Raw genomic sequence first — 25,280 nt, forward strand, 5'->3', positions numbered from 1 at the left:
CTTAGAAGCTTTAACAGGGACATCTGTTGACTTTTTAACAAAGGAAGCTAAAGGGGATCGAGGGGGAGTGAAAGAAACTCTGGTTCACAAAGAAGCCACATCTGTTTGGTATTCTCCCAACTGAGAAAGCTCGACTTCGAAATAGTCTGGGTATCCTAGTTAAACTAGGATCCAGGAACCGATGAAAGCTTTTCTTTCCCTCATGTTTCAATGGTAGAGATCAACAGCTGTTTATATCCTTTAATACCTAACTGAGGGTGAAGCCTTCACATCTGTCAGTATTTTCCGGTCCTATTTCCTTGGATCACAGTGGGGAGGAGGTGAAGTTTGAACCCCTCCCAATTCCCAGGCAAGAACACAGAAATATGCCTGGGATTCAAAGCTGTAATGCTAAGCAGAACTCCCCATGTCTCATCCACCCAGGGTCTGCTGTTGGCAGAGAATTCTTCTTTTACTTTATCCTGACAGACATCTTGATCATTTCCATGATAATGACTCACCGCAGTACAAAGATCAAAAAGAAGAAAAGTGGGCTGGAATCAGGGGGAGGAAGAAGAGGAGGAAATGAATTCTAACAGAGAAAGTGGCTCCTAGAGATAATTTTTTTTCAAAACATAGCAACAATATTATACAAGGGCAAATAGTAGAGGTGAGCAGGATGCTGATGAAGACCTTCGAGGTGATGGTAGATGGTGGTGGTTTTTACTGACCCCTAACATATCATCTTGGAAAAATAAGAGATAACTAAACTCTGTGAAGGCAAGGTGCAGGATATTCCAAGGATGCTGATAAAGGGATTCAAATCTATTTAACTTTTGGTCCCCAGCACTACAGACATGTTGGGTCTTTGTAAAGATCATTTTTACTCCATTCTTCCATCCATCTATCCACCCATCCATCCATTCAACAATTTATAAGGCACCAAGACAGGACTTTGTGCTAGAATATTCAAGTGAACAAAACATATTCCGTAATTTTAAGGAGCCTGCATTCTGATGGGTGAAAAGCTTCACAGAGGCGTGAGAATTCACTAGTTAGAGAAGATGGGGAATTCCATCCAAACAAGAAAGATAAAACCAGAGAGGTAAGAAATAGACTGTTTCTGGGGGGAATGCAAAGCATTCTGGGCGGTTAAAGAGAGGAGAGGTGGGTGCTTACTGAAAGTGCAGATTCTTAGGTCTCATCTAAGATATTCTAATTTAGTTGTTAAGGGGGAAGGGCAAAGAATTTGTATTTTGAACAGAAGGCCCAAAGAATTCTGATACAAACAAATGTTTGACCCCTCTAACTTATATAGATAAACATTTCTCAAAAGATGCTAATGGTGTTCATTAAAAGCAAAAAAAGATATACATTCAAATTAGGAAATACTACACACTAAAGTATTCCTTTCTTGGAGAATTATAATGCACATTAGCATATTAAAAGTCCTGCAGTAAAGAAACTGGTTTCATTCAGCAGTTCCCAAACTTATTTTCCATGGGCAAAAGAAAGAAAGAAAACCATGGTGCGCCTGTTAAGATCTCTCAGGACGCCAATGTACTCTGGAGCCAACAGAGGACTCTGATGAGGTGAGCATGGTCTGCAAGCCCACTGAATGGCTAACGAAATGTCTGGAAAAAGACAGCAAAGTCTATTACTCTAGGGGATATGGCGGCATCTGCTGATTTCCTCCAAGGAAAGTCTATAACCATCTATTATGTCCTAGTTTCCAAGCAGACTGCCAGAAGCTTCCTTACTCTTAAGTAACACACCATGGTTCTGTGATGTTATTTCTGGTCACCAACTCTATGTGGTAATCACAGCTGCCAGAGACAGCAGAAGTGCCCAGAGTTCAAAGCATCAAGGAGTAGAAACAGAAGGGGAAAGACAAAGAGGAGGTATCATTGCCCAAATTTATTTATCTTTATTGCTATCACATGTTCTGCACAGAGAATTGGCAGTTGGGAAAACTCCTCCTAGCAAAAAAAAAGAAGCCTCTGCCAGCCAGCGAAAGTACAAAAACCACGAACCTAAGAAATTCCCACCCCTTCCAAGGTGCCTATGATACGGCCAGGGGAGTTTCTGAACCTTGCCTTCTTCCTCCTGTGCTGGTGAGCCAAGGGAGTTTGCATTACCACACACATCACCTCCTTCCCTAGCAAGGGACAGCATCGGGCAAGCGCATGAGAGAGCTGGGCAAGTCAAGGCAATACAGTGATTCTGAGCAAATTGGTGTGTGTGCTGAATATTTCAAGATGCACATACCGCCCTAATCAATTTATATACCCCCCTCCCACCCCGGTTTAGCTTAATTACTTCCATACGCCCCACCTCAACTTCCATATACCACAGGGGGGATACACACATCCCATCTAGAGGTGATCTCAACAATGTGCTCCAAATGCTTCTTTTATATCCCAACCATCTCAGAGCTTTTTTAATACTACTGTCTAAGAGCACAAGTATTTTTTCAATCATTCCACAAATATTTCCTGAGGGCCTACAAAGTTCCAGGGCACTGTGCTAGACACTGGAGACACATAGGAGGTGGCTCATTCCTATTGAATCTGATGCCTAAAAACCCCCTGAACTTTAAATTCAGCCTGTCGGTGCATGGCAAATCCAATTATCAGCAGCATAAAGAAATATAAAAGGGAGATAAGGTTTGGTCCTTCCCCTTGAAGAGTTTTATAGCTCAGAGCACCACACAAATAAAAGCATTTGCATTTCAAGTTCTAGTGGGTCTAGCAGCTACACATGGGTCCAGAGTTACTAATACAACCTGGAATTAATAACAAATGATCAGGAGTGGTAAGAACAGATGCCAGGATTTTTATTTCCCCAGAATGCCAACCCCTGTTTGCTTGATCCCCAAACAAATCCATGCATTCTCACACTGGGATTCCTTAACCTGAGAGATGAATACCAATAAATGCACCAGAGTTAATGTAACTTTAGTTAATTAGCCAAAAAATGAAAATTCTACATGGCTAACTGGGTGAGTCTGGAATGTAGTCCTAAGGAAACCAGCAAGATCAAATCTAACATCTCAGCAAGGCAATGCTCTCTAGCATGTGGTACCTATACCGCTGAGGTCCACAAAATAATTGTAAGTAGTCCACAAATGATTTTTTTTTTAATTTCAAGGAGGTTCTTAGATCTGAAAAAAGACACTGCAAGTACGATGGATGTTAGGGAAACACTGATAGGGTGCCACCCAGCATTCAAGGACAGACCTAGAAGAAGCCCCTGCAAACTTTCTGAGCTTGGGTGGGATGCACCAAAATAAGCAAGAAGCTGGTCATGGACTTACCCACGCATGTTGGAAATATGTCCTCATTGTTGATCTGGACCTCGATCCAATCCATAAGGAGGTTCATGTACTGGGGAGCTGGCAGGGCAGTTGGCTTCTTGTACTTGAGGTCATCCTGCCAGCGATACTCATATTTGGGGCCCCCTGACATCACAGGGCAGGTCTGCTCGGTACAGAACTCACAGATGGTGCCATAGATGAGGTTGATCCTATTGAAGAAGTCCACCACGTGCACCGCCACCCAGTCGTTCTGGTCCTCCCCACTGGGCAGCTGCACGGCCGCCTTCAGGTCCACGCCTGAGTTGAGGGACGCCTGAGCCCGTTTGTGGAGCTCAAACCTCTGTGTGCCGGGTTCAAATTTCCTCTTGGGCCGGAAGGTCTTGTCCTTGTTGAACACCTGCTTCAAGGCTATGGACATGGTCTTTTCCTTCTCTTCTTTTCTTTTGCAGGAAGCAAAAAGGCACCTGGAACTTTTCAGTGAGAGGTCACAACCCAGCAGGGTTTTCCACTGCCAGCCCTCTGGCCCCAGTCTTGCGGTCTGCAGGTTTTAATCGCTTTTAAACGGCCCCTTCCATCTTCCTCTTGAATAGTTTCCAAGAGAACCTCATGTTTCTTCCTAAAGGCTGAAGAGAAAAGGGTCTTACTAGTACACAGTTTGCATTTAAGAAATGACAAACGCTTAGATGTGATTTCCACCTTGCTCTGGCAGTACCGACTTCCATCCAAGTATAAGGATGTTGAGGGTACGCCAAACCCCCAAGGATCTGTGATGATGATTTCTTCATGGCCTTGGTCAAATCTCTGGCAACTCCTCCCTGTGTGGTCATTGGTTAATGAACTCTCCAAGGTGTCAACATGAACATGTTAGTCAGTGCCCCATCCCCATGCCATATATGCTCCTTTTTACAGCATCTGTCCTACTCCCCACTGCCTTTATTGAGGAAGCATAGCATCACTACCCCATCCTCCTAAATATAGTTGACTGTATCAGGGGTGGCTATCATTCCAAACTGGCTAATATCTCTCCTGGGAATCTGGGATCAGAACCCAGCCTTTGTTAGGCATTGTCCCTGAGAAACAATGAAAACTGGGCCTGGTTGAGCCCTATTTGGACCACATGCAGTGCAGTTAAGAAAGCTGGTCTGCAGAGAGGGGAGGGAGGAGAGAAGATTGAGGAAGGAAGGAGAATGGGGGGGGGGAGAGGAAGAAAAAGGAGAGGATAGGAAAAAGTCATTGACACAAAGAGAAACAGAGAGCACAGCACAAGTGGCTACAGGGAAAGGAAGACAAGAGAAAAAGAGAAACAGTGAGAAGGAGAGTGGCTTCTTGAGTTCCTGATAAGCTTCTAGGAATTGCTTCTAGTTGTTTTTGAAGCCTAGCTATGATTCCAGCTCTTGAGATCCATACGTTTACCCTGAATTTGCCGAATAAATCCCTCGTTTTACTTCAACTAACTTGACTAGGTTTTGTCTGTTTCCAAGAATCCTCAACTATGACAGCATTTATCACTCCTCTAACTTCATCCTTTACATCTTTGGTATCACACCTTAGAGTTCTGAGGCAGAGATGTACAATAAAACTTTCTGTGATAACGCAAATGTTCTATATCTTTGTTGTCTAATATGGTACTCACCAGCCATATGTGGCTATGGAGCACTTGAAATGTGGCTAGTGTGACTGAGGTACTGAACTTTTTATTTTATTGAATATTAATGAATTGAAATTCAAATAGTCACATGCAGCTAGTGGCTATCATTTTGGAAAATGCAGCTTTGGTTTTCAGTGCTCTCTTCCCTATCTCATTTGACCCTTACAAAATTTTGGTGTGGTTTATAGTAGATGTGTAGTAGTTATTATACCTGGGTCTCTAAGAGATAAAATTACTTGCCTAACAACATAGCTAGTACAGGCAAAGGTAGGATTAAAATCCAGTTTCCTGACTCCTAGCAAATGCTCTGTCCACATAGCCTCCTATTCTAAAAAGTGATGCCCTTCAACCTGTCTCTCCTGCTTGTTCATGAAACCTCTATACCCAGACTCTCCATCCACATATTCCCCAAAGACCACAAGTATAGACTGGCTGGAGGTAAAGATGGTGTCCTGTGGCTTGGAAACAGAAAGGAGATAAATGATCCACTCAGGGGTCAAGCCCTAGCAAAATGGGCCAACAGCTGTGGCCAGATTCAGAAGAGCCCATCATGGAATCTGTGCAAATGAACTTGGAGCATGATCTCACTGAACTGCACTTACCCTACTTAGATGGGGTTTTGCTATTCCACACTCAAGCATGGCTTGGTGATGCAATCAACCTAAAGTTATTCAGGCAAAAACAAAAACAAAAACACCTGAGACACTGGTATTCCCTCTCACACACTGCTCTTTGCGCAGAACTGCTGATCATTCAGATGATGCCTCCTCTGGCCACTCTCTGCAGCCTCTGTCTGCTCACTTCCTCCCTCTCAATCTCACCCTCTTCCAATTAGGTTTTCACTGAAATGACACTTGGGCGGTGTTTTTGTTTTTGTTTTTTCTCTCCTCCTCACATGGAGCTGAGCACACCTCCCCACCCCAAACAAAGATAGTCATGTTCAAAGGCAGGTCCCGTGGCATTCTCTGCCTGAGACTGTCTGTGAAATGACACGCCTGGGGTGCTTCAAAATATCACCACGAAGGATACCACCACACAAACTCTGCCAACCCTAGGGAGAGGAGGGAGCAATCTTTCTCCCTGAAAAGAATACCTTCCCAAAGGCTGGCTCTACCTGGAAAGAGGTGTGAGAAAACTGAGGGCACTAAAAGTGCTTTTCCAGAATAAAAATACGAGCTGGAAGTTGGGAAGATGGAGAAAGGATGGTGCGGTTGGGTTTTTTTTTTCCTCTTTTAAAATAGACAATAGTTCCTCTGTATCACAAATGCTTAGTTGCTGACAAAAAAGCAGCAATCATCCATCAGCCGCCTCCTCCTGTCTCCAGCAAATAAGAACTTGCTGTTCTGCTGTTCTGACGATGAGGATGCTGTCAGTTACCATGGACCTCAGAACAGTCTTCTTGCATCACCTTACATGACCCTCAGTATCACTTGTTTGGCTGTTTCCCTGGGGCCTGGAGTATCTGCTTGCATGGACACCAATGGGAAACCTTCCTGCATACGCTGCCAGTCTCCTGTGCACGCCATCAAAAGAGCCTCCATTCTGATGAGAGTGTGTGAATGAGACAGAATAATCATAGCAAATCCTTGTCACAAAACCCTGCAGTGTGGCTGGTACTCACAAATACTTCAGTAAATATTAAAATCTCATGAACTTTGGAGATTTTTCTTCCAGAGATACTTAGATAATGAACATCAAGACATCAGTCTCTTGAACCACATGGGTATTTATTCAGACCTTCAACCAGCTTTAAAGTCACTCTTTCTTTTTGCCTCAATGTAAAAGGCTGACTGAAGGGGAAAACAATCATCTTTGGAGGATTATGTCTCAACCAAGTCCCTTAATGTGCCACTACTGGCCACCATTTATTAAACTCTACTATGTACCAGATCCTTTACATGTATTATCAACATTTTATTTTTTATTTTTTTAATGTTTATTTTATTTTTGAGAGAGAGGGACCGAGAGCGTGCGCTCATGCATGAGTCGGGGGAGGGGCAGAGAGAGAGAATCCCAAGCAGGCTCTGCGTTGGTCAGCACAGACCCCGGTGTGGGGCTTGAAACCATGAACCACGAGCTCATGACCTGAGCAGAAGTCGAGAGCCAGAGGCTCAAGGGGCCGAGCCACCCAGGTGCCCCAATTATTAACATTTTAATCCCCACTATAGTCTTACATGGTGGATGTTTTTATGACCATTTAAGAGAAAAAGAAATTGAGGCTCAGCTAGATGAAGTAATTTGGCAAAAATCACAAAATTAGTAGAAAGTAAGGCTAAATTTTGAACCCAGAACTCCCCAGCACTAAAACATAGATGATTTTTTTTCTCACTAAAACTGTTTTGAAATCTCATGAACACTTTTATGTTTTCAAAGCTCCTTCACATGTAGATTTCAAAGCTCCTCACAAGACTATAAAGAAAGCTAGAACAGATGGTATTTTTTATCTCCATTTTACAGATAAGGAAACAGAAACTCTAATCTCCTCCAGTCCTCATTCCAAATGCATTAAACATTCTGCCATGCTCAAACATTACGATGTCTCTTTTGCTCAAACTTTTTCATCTAGAATGAAGCTCCCTGGAAATGCAAAGAGCTGATAGGTAAGTCCCCATGTTTAACGACACTGGCCATCCAGGATGGGCAATAACAATTTCATCATTTAACTGAATGGATGAACAAACAGGCATCTGTGTCTTTATTTGAGTGTCAAATGCTATATTGTGGAAGACACCCAGAAGTTTGAAATGAAAAAGGGAACAGGAAATCCACCTGGACTTACTTTCCAACCCCAAGCCCCATCAGGACCCCTGCCCATAATTTAAACAGTGGGCGTATTAAATGGTTGGAGCAGTGTTTCTCAAATGTTAAGGTGGGATCGTGTTAAAATGCAGGTTCAGATCCAGTAGGTCTGGGGTGATGCCTAAGCATCTGCATTTCTAACAAACTCCCTGGTGATGCTAACTCTACAGCCCACAGATTACACCTTAGGTCACTATGAGAGCTTGCTAGAAATGTAGGCGCTCAGGTCTCACCCCAGACCTGGTATATCTAAATGTGTACTTTAACAAAATCTCAGAAGTATGTACTTTGAGGAGCACTGGGTAGGAGGGCTGCCTGACTAGCCTGGTAAAGGGACAACTAAATATACTTCCATTTGTTGTTTTGTGGACAGTTTGCTTCATAAACATAGTCTTCAGGGGTGTATGTGTATGCGTGTGTTTGTAGCTGTGTGTGTGTGTGTGTGTGTGTGTGTGTGTGTGTGTGTGTGTAAGAAGAATGAGGAGAAACTCACTGTTTTGAATACAAATGCCTGATGGTGACAATGACCAGGTCTATTGTTCTGGATTGATTTGGAGAGCACAGCGCCCAGAACCCAGAAGGTTCCCAGTAAATAACTTTCCATAAATGCCAGATGGAATGGTGCTGTTGCTAATGGCTGCTGCAGCCTCACGCAGAAATGCTTCTTTGGCTAAAGAAAATGTAACACTAGCAACAACACGGTTGTTATTCTCTGTCCTTGTCCAGTCTCCAGAAAGGAAAGAACAAGTCATAAGTTTTGCCCCCTGGGTAGAACTATAATAAAATTTTATGCTATGAATAGTGTCTACTACAATGCTGGTTCTCAATAAATATCTGAAGCCAACTGCTCAATCAATGGACATTTATGAAAGACTTTGTATGTGCCAGACTCGAAGCTAGGCACCAAGGACCCAGAGCTGATGAAAACTTGGTGTCTGCCTTTGAAAAGTCCACAATTTGCTGTCTAGTTTGAGGTTAGTTTATCAGCTTTTGCTTTTTAAGCTACAAAGTGAAATGCATCAACATGGATAGTGATGTGACTTCTTCACAGGATTATTCCAGTTAGGAATGCAAAGGGTACTGAAGAGTGAGGTCTCATGGAAAGAGAAAAATGGAAACCCAAATAAACAGCATAAAATTGACAGGAGCTCCATGTGTTCTCCATATTTTCTGCTTAATAGATCAATTATAGCAATAAAACATGTGCACTATAAAAATATGCACAGAGAATTCAGCCAGCCTGCAAGGGAATGTTGACAAGGTAACTAAGCAACACTGGCAAGGAAAGTTCTTATTTTTCTTTTCCTCTTGATGTCTTCTGCCTTATTAGTTGAAAATTCAAAGTGTCCTTGCCAGGATGAGGAAGAAATGAAGCAATTCTCCCATTCACTCTGGAGAGATCCATTTTTCTAGGTGTGACCACCTCTAAAGAGATGTTGGTAGTACAGAAGGGTGGGCAGGACAGAAAGGAGAGAAACCAAAGCTGGTATTAGTTCGGGGAAAGAAGTTCACTATCTCATCTACAGGATGGAGGACTCCTGGCAGGACCAGCCGGCAGGGCGATTCACCATAGGAAGGTAAGGGAAATGCCCCAGAAGTGCCCCACATGAAGGAGGTTTCATGTCATTTTCATTGCTGGGGTCCCAGGAGCTTGGATGGTGCCTGGCACATAGCCAACTTCACTGAATATTTGCTGAATGAACAAAGAGGTGACAGTAAATGAAAAACCCTTTGCATCAAAGTGAAATCATGGAAGTAAAAACAAATTGAACCTCCTGCACTGTAGTTTTTTGGGGACTCCACCTCTATCTGTAAGCTCAGTGTCAACTCACTGAGGTCTGACATTACCAGCTGCTGGGCCGCTCTGAAGCATCCTCTCCTGAAAGATAAAGACATCTGTCCAACTTCTCTCTCAAATGGACTGCTCTTTTCCCATGTGTTACCTAAAAATTCCAGCTCTCCAGAATTGAAGAATGACTAGCTTGATCTCTCATCTTTCCACCATTTTTCTCTTTATGACTGGAATAGTACATGGAACTCTTTTATGACACCCCAGAAACTGAATAAAAGTACTTAAGGTTTTTACTTTAAAGGAGTGTGTGAATGAAATGAGTATCATCTGACCTTCCTAGGCTCCAATAACAGACACGCCTAAAAATGTGATTCCATCAACCTTTTTGTACCATTTTATTTCTGCCTACTCAATAAGTGCTGTCTTTGCTCACAAGGCAGCCCAAAATCAGAGAGATTCCTGTCTGAGAAGCAGCTCTGTTGTTGTTTTCTTCCCCCAACTAATATACCTCCCCAACTTCAAGCCACCATATCATTGCATTTTAGATTAGTTGGGAGAAACACACTTGCCTCATTTTAGTCTTCAAAGACATGCATGATTTCCGAGTTTCCAAATGGCCATGCTATTTCTGAACCATATGAAGTCAGTATAAGCAGGTACAGCCTTATGGAAGTCTGTCACACGACCCTCCCTGTCATTTCTGACATTTCCTCCCTCTTCAACATCAACATTTAAGTTACCCTCTTATTGGTTCAGTCACTTATTTATTCAGTCACCAGCACAGACATTCTACCATTAGAAATGGGAGTAAATGTTCTGAAGAGGAAAACATCACATGCAACCTTATGCACCACAATGACAGCAACAGCAGTGATCGATCAATGTATGGGTGGCTACAGCAGAGACCTGTAATGGTTCACCGTTCACTCACAGACATAGTGACGTCACCATTCAGAAGAGGATGCTTGGTGGGGAGAAAAAGTGAAAAGGGTAGAAGGATAAAAGTGGGTAGGATTTATTTGGTGTGGTTTAATTCATGACATTTTTAGGTTCTGCTGAAGAAAAGACAGACTTAAAAAAAATGCTTTCTTAAAGGGAATAACATTCTCCTAAATATAGGCCTTCTGGAGCCCAGGAGAGATTGGCTCAGATTCCCAGTAATGAGGAAGATGGCAAATCTTTGATCCAACCTTGGACAGAATGGATTCAATCCTGAGGCAGTTAAAAAAAAAAAAAATAGTGAAGGTAAAATTATTAGAAGATAAATGCTCAGTTGACCCATTAAGTATTTATGAAAGACATCCTAATTATTTTATTAATTTTTTAAAGGGGAGAAAAACTCCAACTCAGTAACCACTTGCGGTATTATTTCCAGATCTTTGCACTGGCTAAAAATATTTCTAGTTAAAAAAAATCGACATAGGATTTGAGGACCCAATACCTAAGGCATGTAAAAATAAGGAAACGGGGGATAGGAGGGAATGACAGCTACTATAATAGCTGAAATTTAAAAATTAAGGCAGTTTTTTTTTCATTTTTAAATTTAATTTTTAACATATAGTATACTAAATTACATTTTCAGATTTTTATTCAGAGTTTTTAAACTCATTTTGTGCCAGTTTCAGAAAGTTGTGTCCTTTAAGTAAGTTTTCCATTTCATCTGTTTGTTGAATTTATTGACATGAAGTTTCATAATATTCCCTTATTATTCTTTAAATGTCTACAAGACTTGCAATGATAACCTTATTTTGATTTCAAATATTGTTAATTTGTATTCTGCTTCTGCTATGGACTGAACGTGTGCCCCAAAAATTCATATGTAAAACTCTGACCCCCAATGTGATGGTATTAGGAGGTGGGGCCTTTGGGAGGTAATTAGGTTTAGATGAGATCATGGGGGTGGAGCACAATGGTGGAATTAGTACCTTTATATGAAGAGGAAGAAACACCAGTGCTTACTCTCTCCGCTGTGTGAGGACACAGCGAAAAGGCAGCCATCTGCAAACCAGGAAGAGCGCTCTTACCAGAACCTAACCATGCTGCAATGGACTTCCAGCCTCCAGAACTGTGGGAAATAAATTTCTGTTGTTTAACTCAAAAAAGAAAAAAATTAAGGCAAGTAGAAAATAGATTTTGCTTGTTAAAGCACAGGTGTATACCAGCTGGTGTGATGTCACTCAGAACCCCTATCAGATACTGGGATAAAGGTCATTGTCAATTACCATTTCCTTCTTTCTCTTTGAGACAGGGTATGACAATTCATTCTTGGAAAAGTCTTGCTTTAAAGGAAAAATGTACAAATTCAAGGAAGTTGGTTCCTGTAACTGTCAACAGACTTATTTACTCTTAGCCACGCTAAGTGAATTTGAGTCTCAGGATCTGGAAAATTTTTATACCCGGCACTATGGGAACTTATGTATGACATCTGGAACCACTGCAAGAGATCTTTGAAGGGGAGCAGAGAGAACAAAATGGGCTAGAAGACTGTAAATTGGAAAATACAGTTCTAATTTTCAAACAATACTATTTTTAGCTTGGGGAGATGGGTAAAAGTGAGACCAACTGCAGGCAAGATTTAGAGCAATATAACTCAATAGCTAAGAGCACAGCATCTACAGGTTGCTGATCATTTGAAAGGGCATATGTAAAATGTTTGGAACACAGTAAGCACTGAGTAATCTGGTCTGTGATTACCATCATCATCCTTTGAATCATATTATGATGCTAGTTTTAACAGAGAGTCAGATTCTTGAGAGGCCAAACAGCTTCTAAGATAAATCTTAGAATGCTTAAAATTCTATTCGACCTAACTATGTAACAGTAACAATAACTAATATTTATTTTGCAATCTATTTTAATTTTTTTAACAGTTCTATGAGTTAGGTATTATTATTATCTGCGTTGTACACTTAGAGAAACTTGAGACACAGTGAGATTAAAACTTTGTCTCAGGTCATAGAACTTGTAAGTAGGCAGGCTGACTCCAAAATTCTAACTTTAATTAAGACTGCTTCTCTAGACATTTTGGGTAGTTCACAACAACAACAACAACAACAACAACAAAATGAAAAACAAACAACAAATAAACAAAACAAAAACAGAGGAACTTCTAGGGCAATTTCCTCTAACAGAGGAACTTTCTAGGTTAGGGAAAGGGATGGGAGAAACAAAGACTTAGCCCTATGTACCTGGTCATGTGCCACTACCAAAGCCTTGTATTTCTTGAACCTTTGTAGTTTAGATTCAGAAGAGCTGATTCTGACTGGCAATGACTCTGACTAGCTATGTCTTTGGACAAGACACCCTTTTACAGCCTCAGTTTTGCTTTAAAGATAACAGCACTTATCTCTCAAGATTACTGTAAAAATTAAAGAGATAGTGAAATCACTTCATCAATGGAAAATCATTATGCAGTATGGGCACAGGGACTAATGACAACGAGAACCACAACTGATGACAGAACATGAAGAAATTTCATGAAGTCAGGGAAAATGATTCCATTCAAATATGTGTTTATGAGTAAGAAACAGGGCAAGGGAATAGGGATGATGGGAGCCCTGCATAAGAGGAAACAAATCAAATGCTTCCTTCTTGCTCAATTTGGATAGACTTCTGATTCTCAGGCAAAAAGAAATAGTAATCTAAGTGATTTGATGATACATCAATATTCTCCTACATCTATAGCCTGGTTAGCTCAATACTGTAAGATAGCTCCAGTGTTTCTGCATATAATACAATCTAGTGCATTATTAGGGCAAATTATATCCGTCCTGCCTTCCCAGTAATCCTTCACTTTTGAGAACTGAGTATTAAAGCTCCTCATTTTACCTTCAAAATGCTTTACATTTAATACAACACATCAGATTACAACTCAGCTGTGACCTCTGCTAGAGTGATCCTGCTGGAGGATCCAACTGCACCCTCAGAAACTCTCAAGAGAGAAAAGACAACCATCTACCTGTGGGCTTTTCAACTGGCCTTGGTGAAAACAGATGGATATAGAGGGTAAGACAGAGATAAAACTGAGACAAATAATTAATGATGCCATCCTCTCTACATGTCTGAACATTCCACAACTGAAAAAGAGGTCTGAAGTAAAATGGAATCAAACAAGTAATTGAAAAGGATATGGGCACATGGAGGACTGTGCCAGACCCTACCTCTACAGTCAGAAAGATACAGTCTTGAGTCCAAACTCTACCCCTCAACTGGTTACCCTCCTCAGTTAAACACTGTCTCTGTGTTTCAATTTCTCTTTGAATCAATGAGGGCAGGAGTATCAATATCACAGTGTGTTTGGGGCTAAGTGGGAAAATGTACTAAAGATGGGCAAATGTCAAGTGTCATACTTATTAATCCAGACTTGTTAGGTTTCAGGTGGCTTCGTGATCATGCGGGATCCCAACCATAATCTGATCTGTTCTTTGACTTCTTTCTTGTAAGAGCTGAGCATCTGACCCTAAAATATATAAACTCTTGGAAAATTTGGGAGCAGAGTTCTGTTCTCCCACTTCTGGATTTTATGAGGAAGAATCTTCCCTAGGTACACAATTGGTCTTTCTCTTTTTACTAACGTTGGCTAGGGGAAGTGGAAGGAGTAATTAATTGGTAAATTTTACCAGTATCAATTGGGCACGCTCAGCTGGCTCATCCAGCTCTTGGGAGCTGCCTGCCTTCAAGGAGTGTGCTATTTGCGGTTTCCCCAACTTTCTGAATGGAGGAAGCCTGCTCTCTCCAGTGCTGCATGGGAAAATGTGAGTAACTCTGGGGTGTATTAGCAGGCTCATTTGGCTAACAGACCTAGAGATTTGTCTTCCATTCTGGCTTCCGTAAGCTGATATCTGTTTTTGTTGTTGTTGTGTTAACTTCTTCAGAAGCCATGTAGAGAAGAGTGGCATTATTTGTGTATTGGGGGCCATCCTGGAGACCCCAATATTAGGTTGTGCAGCCTGGTTTGCAAAGGTAGCTGGGTTTTGGTAGAGACTCATTGCGACATCAATTCAAGGAGAGCCCTATACAAGATACAACTTAAAATTTATCTGCAGGAAGTCTGTGCCTACATACCAGGCACATAGTCTTCTCCAGGGTTTTCTCAGACAAGAGAGATAACCCAGTCACAGGGAGCATCTGTCTCAGTTACTGTTCAGCTGCAGGCATAAAGAGAACGCTCAGGGGGCCTGGGTGGCTCAGTTGGTAGAGCATGTGACTCCTTGTCTAGGATTGTGAGTTCAAGCCACACAGCCCCATGTTGGGCATAGGGCTTACTTAAAAAAAAATACAAATTTTTAAAAAGAAGTCATCTAAAATTCACTTAAAAATAAACTTCCTGGGGTGCCTGGGTGGCTCAGTTGATTAAGCATCCAACTCCTGATCTCAGCTCAGGTCATGATCTCCTGGTTCATGGGACTGAGCCTCACATCCGGCTCTGCGTTATCTCTATCTCCTCTCTCCCCCCCTCCCCAGCTCATGTGAATGTGTGTGCACGCACACGCTATCTCTCTCACAATAAATAGGTAAACTTAAAAAAAAAAAGAGTGAGAATGCTCAGAACAGAGTACCCCCTCATCTGTGAGGTGTTTATAAACCTTCCCCAATAGTCAGTGAGCAGCAGACTTTATAGTCCCATGCTGTATGTGGCTACTGTTCAGGAACATATCACCAGTGTTCTCCATAGGTAATCTAGAAACTTCAACCCAGATAAGGCCTCTTCTTTGCCAAACACATTTGGCACAAATTTCTCTCTGAGTTAAATTTAACCTCTGGTATAAAGTAAGGGGAGAAAGGTGGAGAAAGAAGGGGGAAAAAGAAGGAGAGGCCAATTATCATTGTCCTGTGACTTCCGCCTCTTGTACATACCTCTCTCGCACACACACATATCTTGACCTCACACTATACTCCTGAGCTCATATGTCTGGCCCCTCCATCAGTCTGTGAGGGTGGGATCACACCCTAGACTTAACTGCAGTTTGAGTACCTAACACAGGACCCAGCACAAATAAGAAGTCATTAGTTTTGCAGTTGAACTGTGTATCTAAGTGATGGCTAATCAAATACTGCACCCATGAACAGTTGTTTCTCCAGTGGAGAGGGCAATGCTCCCGGAATCAGGATGGCATGATCAACGAGCACTGGGTGTTGTATGGAAACCAATTTGACAATAAATTTCATATTAAAAAACAAACAAACAAAAAAAGAAAGCTTTTCAGAAAACAGAGATACTTGACACAAGGTCAACAGCAGCCACTGGACACGTGGTTCCCCAGGCCAATCTAAACAGCTCACAGGTTTTCATTTTCCAGCATTCACTAAAAAAGTCAGGTCCTTTGGAACTATGTCCAGCCTTAAAAGAATGTTTAAAAATTCATGGTAGATCTTTGTAAAGATCTTTGCATAGTGTTACAAAAATCTCTACCTGTGTGCTTTGTTTAAAAAGTAAGTTTAAAATATATAGCTCAAAGAAAAAATAATGGGGAAGAAAAGAGGTCAACCAGCTTGGGTAATTTTTTTTCTAATGGAAGAAGAAAATGTATCCTATTACCTTCTTTGGTGCAAACTCTGCTTCTGTGACTTTGATGTCCATCCCCAGGCCTCTGTTACATCCATCCTTGTCCACTTTGTACCCCTTCACACTGGGTCCTGGCAGCAGGCATTGTGGCCCCTTACCTGTGTCCCCACCATCCTGCAGAGTACCAAGGAATTCACTTTCCTCAAGCATGATCCTGCTACCCACCTGTGTGTATGTTGGGAGGCTTGTAAGCAAGATCATTGCTGATATGATTTTACAGCAGGAAGAACCCTCAAAAATCACTTAATTCAACTTTTTTTTTTTTACATTTTATTAGATATTATTTATTATTATTTAGATTATATGTGTGTGTGTTCAATGCAACCTCTTAATGTATTAAATACAAAAACAGAAACAGACATGCCTCATATCCAGAAAAGTGAGGTGAGAGCCACAGTTAGAACAGTCTAGGGCTAAAAGCAAAGTCTGAACCCTGAGGCCAGTGTTCTTTCCACAAAGCCATGAGTCTCTTCAATGGTTAAGCAAAGCTGACACCTAAGCACCCTTCAAAAGGGCCCCCAAATTATTATATTATTATATTATATATATTATATAAATTTATTTATTTATTTATTTATTTATTTATTTATTTATTTATTTATTTATTTATTTATTTATTTATATTTTAATCCCCCGGTGGTGGATTTAGGTGGTTTTTAAGGCTTTTATTTTTTTAAGCAAGACAGGCCATTTCTCCCAAATAAAACCTTATGTGGAACCCAATTATAGAAAAATAGATAAAAATTCTCTCTTCTGTGGTATAAGCAGGGAGAAGGACACTCACTCACAGTCTACCCCTCCCAACAGGCACAGAAACCTCCCTGAGGACCTTCAGGTTTGGCTCTATAGAGCAGACAGTGCACCAGGCTGCTAATGGCCACTGCACCTGTCAGTGACTAAATCTCTGCCCTGGCCTTTCCTCGGCTGGCCCGCCTGCCATCATCCTTCTTCAGTCTTTAAGGCCTAGACATCTGCCACCACCACCAGGCAGGCTCTCCTGACCACACTGTTAGGAAGTGACCCTGTCTCCCCTTTGCTACAAAGCTCTGAATATTTAACCCTTCCACTGCACCAAAACAGTCTGAATCATTTGTGATTCTCATGCTCTCCTCCCCTTCTGACCCACCTATGGTCAGGGCCCACCCACCCATCTGGGAGCCCCTGAGTTTCCATCAAATCAGACTTCAAACACAAGCCGTCACTCAGGTGAAGTTTCAACCCACCTCTTTACCTTCCCTCCTGACCCTTCCCTAATCTGGCTTGGTTTATACTCATTCTTATTAAGTTCCACTTAACAAGTTCCACTTGTTGCTTCTCAACAAATATTTATGAGTTCCACTCACTCTGCTTGAGTTCAACACTCTTCCCCCAGCACTGCCTCCCGTTTGTTCTTTCTCTCCTCTCGAGCTCTGGGGTCTCTGGTAGAAGGTGAATGGTTGCTGAAGAAAAAAAATACACCCCCTACTCACCCAGAGCCATCTGTCCACTGACTATCAAGTTCCCCCTGGACCTCCTAGAGACCATCATAAATGACAGAAGACCAAAATCACCTGGATGTTTGTTCAAAATGCAGATGCTAAGGTCCTGCCCCTCACCTTCAGATGTATGGACTCTGATGCATTCCAACGTTTAAGAACTCCCTAGGACAGGGAGTTTGACACACCAGACCTAGCCTCTCCAGGAGTCCCTGGGCCAAAACTCATTTACTGAGGAGAATGGTCAGGGGAGAAATGTGGCCATCTGGAAAGATGAATGTCCAGCAGTAAAGTGACAGAAAAAGTCCTTAGGAAGAAGGAAGGCTTACCTGAATCACAGTGGAAATAGAGAGGGTGGCCCTTTCCCTGACTGGTCCACCAGCTACACCACCAATGGAAAGCCTGGTCCAGTTAACCACACCCTGCCTGTGTCTATGGGCCCCTCTATTATACAGGCTGGTGGTTAAGTAAATGAGTGTGCGATCAGACAGCCTGGGTTGACTCCCACATCTATCATTTTCAGCACTGTGGACTCCTGAGCTTGTGCAACATTGCTAAACTTCAGTTTCCTCTTATTTAAAAGGGGATAGAATTAATTCTCTATCACATAGTATTTCTAATAGATTGAAATGCCATTATCCAAATAAAGCATGTGACAGAGCACCAGGCACAAATAGGTCTGTCATAAGCACTGGCTTTTAATTCTTATCATTAACACTGCTTTCTTGAACGCACTCATTCATGTGTGTCCCGTCCCTTCTGGACAGAAAACTCTAGGCTTTCTGCTTTCCCTCTCTTAGAAAAACACTCCTAGTGGATTTCACCTGGCAGGCTTGTGATGGTGACAAAATGAGGCAGTGGGTGGAGAGAGGCTAACAGTGGGTCGGCCACCCTGGAGGTACTCTGCAATCGTCCATGATTAGTGAAAAGGCTGATCCACCTTAGCCATGCCCTGGCTGCCAGGAACAGCAGGCTTTCCCTCATCAGAGCTAATGCTCTGCACCTCCCTCCTGCCACCAGGCAGGGGAGACTTTCTGGAGGGCAGGGGCTTGATTCAGGAAGTGTTTCCAGGGCCCAGAGGGAGAAGTTGGCGGGCAAGCCTGTGCTGATTAGACATTTATGCCTATTATTTGAGCTCTTCTCACAGCAGTGCCAGAAAACTCATCCTGAGTCAATGGGTGCTTTTTTAAATACCAAATATCTCCATTCTGATTTTCTTATGTAAGCACAATGTGTAGACTTGCCAGAAATGTTAAAAATAGACAACCAAAAATCAAAGAGAAAAAACCTTCTCATAGTTTCTAAATCAACCTTGCATGGAAACAGTTACCACACAAAAGTGGGATGGGGGTAATTTTTTCATTCATTTAGGGGAGTGGTTTTTGTTCTTCCTGTTTTTATTCTTTGGATAGTTGTATTTATTTTCCCCCACACTATTCTTTAATGACAAGTGAGGGTGGCCCACTCTTCTTAAAAACAATAAAAGCTAGAGGGGGCGGGGGGTGGGGGGAAGCCTATAAACCTTCCAAAGGCATGGAGAACTTTTGCCCAGAGAAGTGAATTGCTCAAGTAAAGCCATGGAAAACAACTGTGGCCGCAGGCACTGGGCTGAGCCAAGCCCCTGTGGTGAGGACTCACTTTATTTCTGGTCCAAGCACAGAGTCCAGGAAGCCACATCCACTGACTTCCTTTTCATTTAAGATTCTACATTCATCAATATGTCTATTGAGAAGCCTCCATAAGAGATTTCCTCTTTGCTCTAAGAGAGAGGAGGAAAAACAGAAGCACAGTGACCATTCCTAGGAAAACAACACCCGCCCAGCAAGAGATCAAAACAGGTGTTTGCTACTACCTCCTACTCTATTTCCTTCTAACTGCATTTTATTCTTTAAAAGAAAAAAAAAGGCAACTCACTGAGTTTTATTAGTGTTTGATTTTATATAAGTGCCAGATGACTCAAATTCCTTTTGGAAGAAGGTGGTGTAAGAATCTATAAAAACTCTGATAAGCAAAACTACAAACATTGCTTCCACCAACTTTAGTCAATTAAAAAAAATTCAAAGGCTTAATATAGTTGAAGACTGAAAAATTCAGAGTTCCACAAAGACAAAGCTGTCATATTAAAAAAAAAAAAGAAGAAAATCTAACAGCCACTTTAGCACATGTCAAATGCAGATTTTTATATAACTGATCAAGATACAATCATTTGCAAATATTTATATTTTAAATCGCAAGATGGCTGTTTCCCCACTCCAGAGATTGTGAGTGATTATATAGTGAGCTGATCCTTGTTTGGTCTCCCCTAATTTTCCCTAACCCACCGTGGCTTCTAGAAAAAGACAAAAACCAACAGACCAAGCCAGTGGAGCCAAGGAGCCCTGATTTATTTCAGTTTTGAAAGGGTACTACAGTCAGATTCTCTTTTCTGTAGGGAATGCAATCCCCACCACTGAGCTAGCTGTCCTGCACAGAATACACGTTTTTCTCATCTAGTGAAGTAATCTTGTGAAACGTGAGCACAACCTGTGAAGGCGTCTGGGGGAGAGCAGAGGGGGAATGCGAGGTCGTGCTGGGACATGGAGTCATTCCACCTTCGGCAAGCCTCGCTCGCTCACTCGCTCTCTCAGCACTAGGCTTGCAGGAGGGCCCAGACAGGAAGGAGGCAGGGCCTTGACCTTCAACATTTCCAGTAAGCAAAGCTTTCCATGCTGGCATCACAAGCCGAGATGGAAATGCTGCCCTGAGAGTGAGGTCCCTAAACTGATCCATATCAGAGAGGACCCTGTGGCTTCTCGGGGCAACATGGGGACCAGAAGGTGGAAAATGGGGGCAGAGTAAAGGGAATTCCAGATCCTTCTCCACCCAAAGGGCTAGCCACAAACTGGAAAAGTAGATGATGGCCTCCATCAACATGATCCCTCAACATCATCATCTTACTCTAGTTCCACCCCTAACCCCACCTTGTTCACAAGAGGAAGGCATCCTGGCATCCATTTGGTAAGATGTCAACACAGCCTGAGCTTTCCAGCTAGGCACCTGACCTGATTGCAGCCACAGACTCTTGGAAGACCAATCCTTTCATTTTTATAATAGTCTAGCTTTAGGATGTATTTAATTTTCTAAAGCCACCTCAAATTGTGTGGGAGGGAGACAAAGTAATTCTAATGATAATCTGCATTTCCTCCAACCATATCCCAGTAAACATAAGCAGGTCCTTGTAAGTAAAGGTGCTTTCTGACTAATAAAGAAATAAACATACACCTCATTATTCCATGGCCTACCAGAAACTCCTGAGGACTGAAGATTTAGAAGAAATGATTCAAGTGGATTTTCCCTAGACCTCATCAGCCCAACCTACCTCTCTCTGATACTACTTTTTCATCCTCCTCACCAAGGCTGGCTGGAAACACCTCACCCAAGCCAGGAAATGAGTTAAGGCAATGACATTTTTTTTTTTTTAATGGCACAACCCAGGTCTGCATACCCTAGACTAGGTGCCATGATGATGGGGATGGCATGTACCTGCTGGTTAGAACCTTTCTATTCTTTCTGTTACAAGACCCACAGTTATTTCCTGTTCTGGGAAATTTTGGAGGGGCAAGAAAAAGAAGACAGCAAGGGAAGAGATGCTCATGACAAAATCTGCCAAAGCCTCTTTGAGGATTTACAATCTCTCCTTCTTAGGAAATAGCAAACAGTCCTTTCAAAATGCGCCTTGAAATCTGGAGCAAAGCTTTTAAAAAGAAATCTCATGTCACACTTGAAAATTTAAAATACGCGTAACGTTTCCCTTAGCAAACCCACCTTAACAATCTATCAAAGGACACATGTAGTGGACTATTGTGACAAGTAGATTGCTAGGAGGGTCCCCAATGATTTCTGCCTCCTGATATCTATGCCTCTTGAATCATCCTCTGTGTCTGAGTAAGGGCTGGACCTAGTGATTTACTTCTAGAGAATAAGACTTGGCAAAAGAGATGGGGAGCACTTCTGAGATTAGGTTATAGAAGATTGATTTGTCTTGCTTTCATATTCTTTCACTCTCTCTTGCCTGCTCACTTTGACGAAGCCAGCTGCCATGTGGTGAGCTCTTCTTTGAGGAAGTCCACATGACAAGGAACTGAAGGTGTCTTCCAGTCAGTAGTCAGAATGAAGGCTCTCAGACCAACTGTCCACCAAGAACTGAAACCTTCCAACAACCATTGAGTAAGCTTAGGAGGAGATCCTTCCACATTCCACCCTTCAGATAACCGAAGCCCCAGCTTACCCTTTGGTTACAGCCTTGTGAGAGATCCTGAACTGGAGAACCCAGCTAAGCTGTGCCCTGATTCTTGACCCAAAGAAACTGAAAGACAATATATGTTGTTGTTTTTGAGCCACCAAATTTTGGGGTATTTTGTTATGCAGTAAGAGTAAATAATGTGGCTTTTAAGCATCAGTATTTGCAATTGCACACAAAAAAGGAAAACAACCCAAAAGTCCATTCAGGGGGAGCTAGTTCAATCAAGAGTGGTATATCCATATGAGAAACATTAGGCAGCCCTCAAAATATAATGAGATCAAAATTTTTGTATTGAGATGGAAAGATTAGTCCACAAAACTTAAAAAGCAAGTTGCAAAACAGTGTGAAATTTCTAAACATGTCAAACATCCAAATTTCCATTCCTGTAAATTCCACGCAAGCTCTGTATCCACTGTTCCCATCTCCAAAACTAGCAACTGGAGTTACCTAGTTGCTCCAGGCAAACAAACAAAAGCAAAGGGCAAAATATACACAATGAGTGAGAGAAAGAAGAGAGACTGTTCTACTCTCCTCTTTCCCTTCACTCCGGTCTCTAAGCTCTGTAAAGTCTTCCCATTACAGTCGCTATAAAACCAAATTTGCTATGTTGGTTCACAAAGACATAATTTACAGATCTGGTCTCTGGATACTTTTCCTTCGTCTATAATTCTTCCTCTCACTTACCTGCTCTATCCATGTTGGCCTTGATGTTTCTATAACACACCAAGTTCACTATCATTTCAGGGCTTCATTAGGTTGCTAGGGCTGCCATAACAAAGTACCACAGACTGGATGGCTTAAATAACAGAAACTTATTGTCTCATGGTTTTGGAGGCTAGAAATCTAAAATCAAGGTGTTAGCATAGCTGTGCTCCTTTTGAAGGAGCTATGGAAGGATCTATTCTATGCCTCTCTCCTTGCTTCTGGCATTTTGCTAGCAATCTTCGATGTTCCTTGGCCTGCAGACACATCACCTCAGTCTCTGACTTTATCTTCACATGGTGTTCTTGCTGTGTGTGTGTCTGTCTCTAAACTTCCCCTTTTTTTTTTTTTTTTAATTTTTTTTTTAATTTTTTTTTTTTCAACGTTTATTTATTTTTGGGACAGAGAGAGACAGAGCATGAACGGGCGAGGGGCAGAGAGAGGGAGACACAGAATCGGAAACAGGCTCCAGGCTCTGAGCCATCAGCCCAGAGCCCGACGCGGGGCTCGAACTCCCAGACCGCGAGATCGTGACCTGGCTGAAGTTGGACGCTTAACCGACTGCGCCACCCAGGCGCCCCGTAAACTTCCCCTTTTTAAGAGGACATCAGTCTTAATGGATTAGGGGCCCATCCTACTCCAGTATGACCTCATCTTAACTGATTATGACTGAAATGGCCCTATTTCCAAATTAGGTCACGTTCTGAGGTACTAGGGCTTAGGACTTCTATATATGAATTTGGGAGAGACATCATTCAACCCATAACAAGACCCTTTGCAATCCCTGTTCCCTCTTCCTGGAAAGTTCTCCACCCAGTGTGGTTGCTCTGAGGATACACCTCACATAAGGAGCATAACTGGCCAAGAGTCGCAGCTGCTGTGCTCTGAAATCCATTTCTACTTTTGTGCCAAAGCCACGATTCCCACAATCTACTCCTAGTCAGTGGCTGATCATGGCAAGGGTACTATAAGGCAAGCTTGTTCCTGGGAGACGAAAAATTCACCTGACAGGTGTCTTTGGCTCAAGGACTCTCCCACAGCCTTGCCAAACACCCTAGAATGCTTCTACTCCATCTTCCTTCCTTTCCTCTGTCTTTCACTTGGGGTTCGACCTGAGTCACAATCTGAGGGCTCTCTTCCAGGCTGCCACCAGCTCCCTCCCCATTTTCTTTTGAAGTTGGAGAAGAGTACTCAAAAGGGCCATGCACTTTGTTGGATGCTCCACTGTAGCTGACTTGAAATTCTTAATATGTTATTTATGAAGAAGGGGACCCACATTTCATTTTGTACTGAATACTGGTTTGGTTCACAGGGGTTGCCTTAATAAATTTATTGAAAAGCTAATCCATGACTTGGTTATGCTTCCTGTGGGGGCCCGGGATGCTACCCCAGATATCAGCATGACTCTTCACCACTTCATGTAAGCCTCTGGTCAAATGTCATCTCCTCAGAGAGGCATCTTTTGCCTTCCTAGTAAAGCACACTTGATCCAACCCAGTCTCCCTCTCTCTCTTCCCCATTATTCTGCCTTAGTTTTCTTCATAACTCTATCTGATTTTACTGTACCTTTTTATTGTTTGTTTTTGTCTTTCCCTTGAAAATGTAAACTATAAAGGGACAAAGACTTTTTGTTTGTTTCTTATTATACCCCCATACCTATAACAAAGCCAGGCACATGATACGTAGTCAATAATTAGTTTGTGAACAAATTATTTACAAAAAAAAATGTCATACTGAACTCACCCAGTTCCTTATTCAGTTCTAAACATACAAAAAATGTAGCCCAATGTGAACCTCTTGAGAATGTACTTCACAGACCTAGACAATACAACTGTTTTTGTTTTTGTTTAAAAGACAGGCCAGAAATGAGGACAGACTCCAAAGCCAAAGTAGTAGGCATGACAGTAAATACTGCAATCCCTCAGAGGTGAGTTGAATCTGAATACAGCTGGGGCCAGGGCTGGTATTTTATTTTTTTTTATTTTTATTTATTTATTTTTTTAATTTTTTTTTTCAACGTTTTTTATTTATTTTTGGGACAGAGAGAGACAGAGCATGAACGGGGGAGGGGCAGAGAGAGAGGGAGACACAGAATCGGAAACAGGCTCCAGGCTCTGAGCCATCAGCCCAGAGCTTGACGCGGGGCTCAAACTCCCGGACCGCGAGATGGTGACCTGGCTGAAGTCGGACACTTAACCGACTGTGCCACCCAGGCGCCCCAGGGCTGGTATTTTAATGTCCAGGTAAGGACAGGTGACATGGACCTGGGACTGTGCAAGGTAGGATTAATAAAATGAAAATAGGGCCAGAAAAACTACCACTGATCCCTAGTAGCTCAGGGAAGAGGCAAGTAAGTGTGTATTCTGCCCCAGTCTCAGGGTGAAAAAAAAAATGTATCTAATGAAACAACAAGACACCAAGTCTGTGGCATGCACAAGTATGTGGCCTAAATTTACATTGTTTATATTGTGCAAGAATCCAGAGCTTCTAAATCACCATAAAAATGTTCCCAGGACCAGAGAAGTCTGTGTAGAAATAAACTCAAATTGCTCTGTAGAAATATTTTCCTAACTCAGGACTCACAAGACTCCCTCAGATTAAATAATTCCTGTTGAACAAACAAGACAAACAACCAGAGGGAGAGGCCACATTCACAATAAGCAGAAGAATTAGCACCCCAAGAGCTGGTGGTAATAGAATAATGTGATGGATATATAAGCTA

The 25,280-nt window shown here is 42.1% G+C and overlaps 1 protein-coding gene and 1 long non-coding RNA gene across 12 annotated transcripts in view; one reads left to right on the plus strand and one right to left on the minus strand.

Annotated features, from left to right (window-relative positions):
- Window positions 1-25,280, minus strand: part of MOB3B (MOB kinase activator 3B) — a 219,577-nt gene that overhangs the window by 138,483 nt on the left and 55,814 nt on the right. For 10 of the 11 annotated variants that reach the window (XM_086685440.1, XM_086685442.1, XM_086685437.1 and 7 more), the window contains one exon: window positions 3,296-3,918. In XM_086685440.1, the coding sequence (XP_086541566.1) occupies window positions 3,296-3,713 (418 nt within the window). In that variant the 5' untranslated portion in view covers window positions 3,714-3,918. Of the gene's footprint in view, window positions 1-3,295; window positions 3,919-21,633; window positions 22,028-25,280 lie in introns of those variants that run through there. The other variant, XM_086685439.1, reaches the window with a different exon arrangement.
- The window catches only part of LOC147574871 (uncharacterized), a 58,714-nt gene continuing 42,464 nt past the window's right edge, over window positions 9,031-25,280 (plus strand). Inside the window, exons 1-2 of the long non-coding RNA XR_015243589.1 lie at window positions 9,031-9,319; window positions 24,413-24,485. This is a non-coding gene — a long non-coding RNA (uncharacterized LOC147574871). The remainder of the gene's footprint in view (window positions 9,320-24,412; window positions 24,486-25,280) is intronic.

This window comes from Puma concolor, chromosome D4 (genome assembly GCF_028749965.1).
Source record: "Puma concolor isolate L17-30 chromosome D4, mPumCon1.1.hap2, whole genome shotgun sequence".
NCBI lineage: Eukaryota > Metazoa > Chordata > Mammalia > Carnivora > Felidae > Puma > Puma concolor.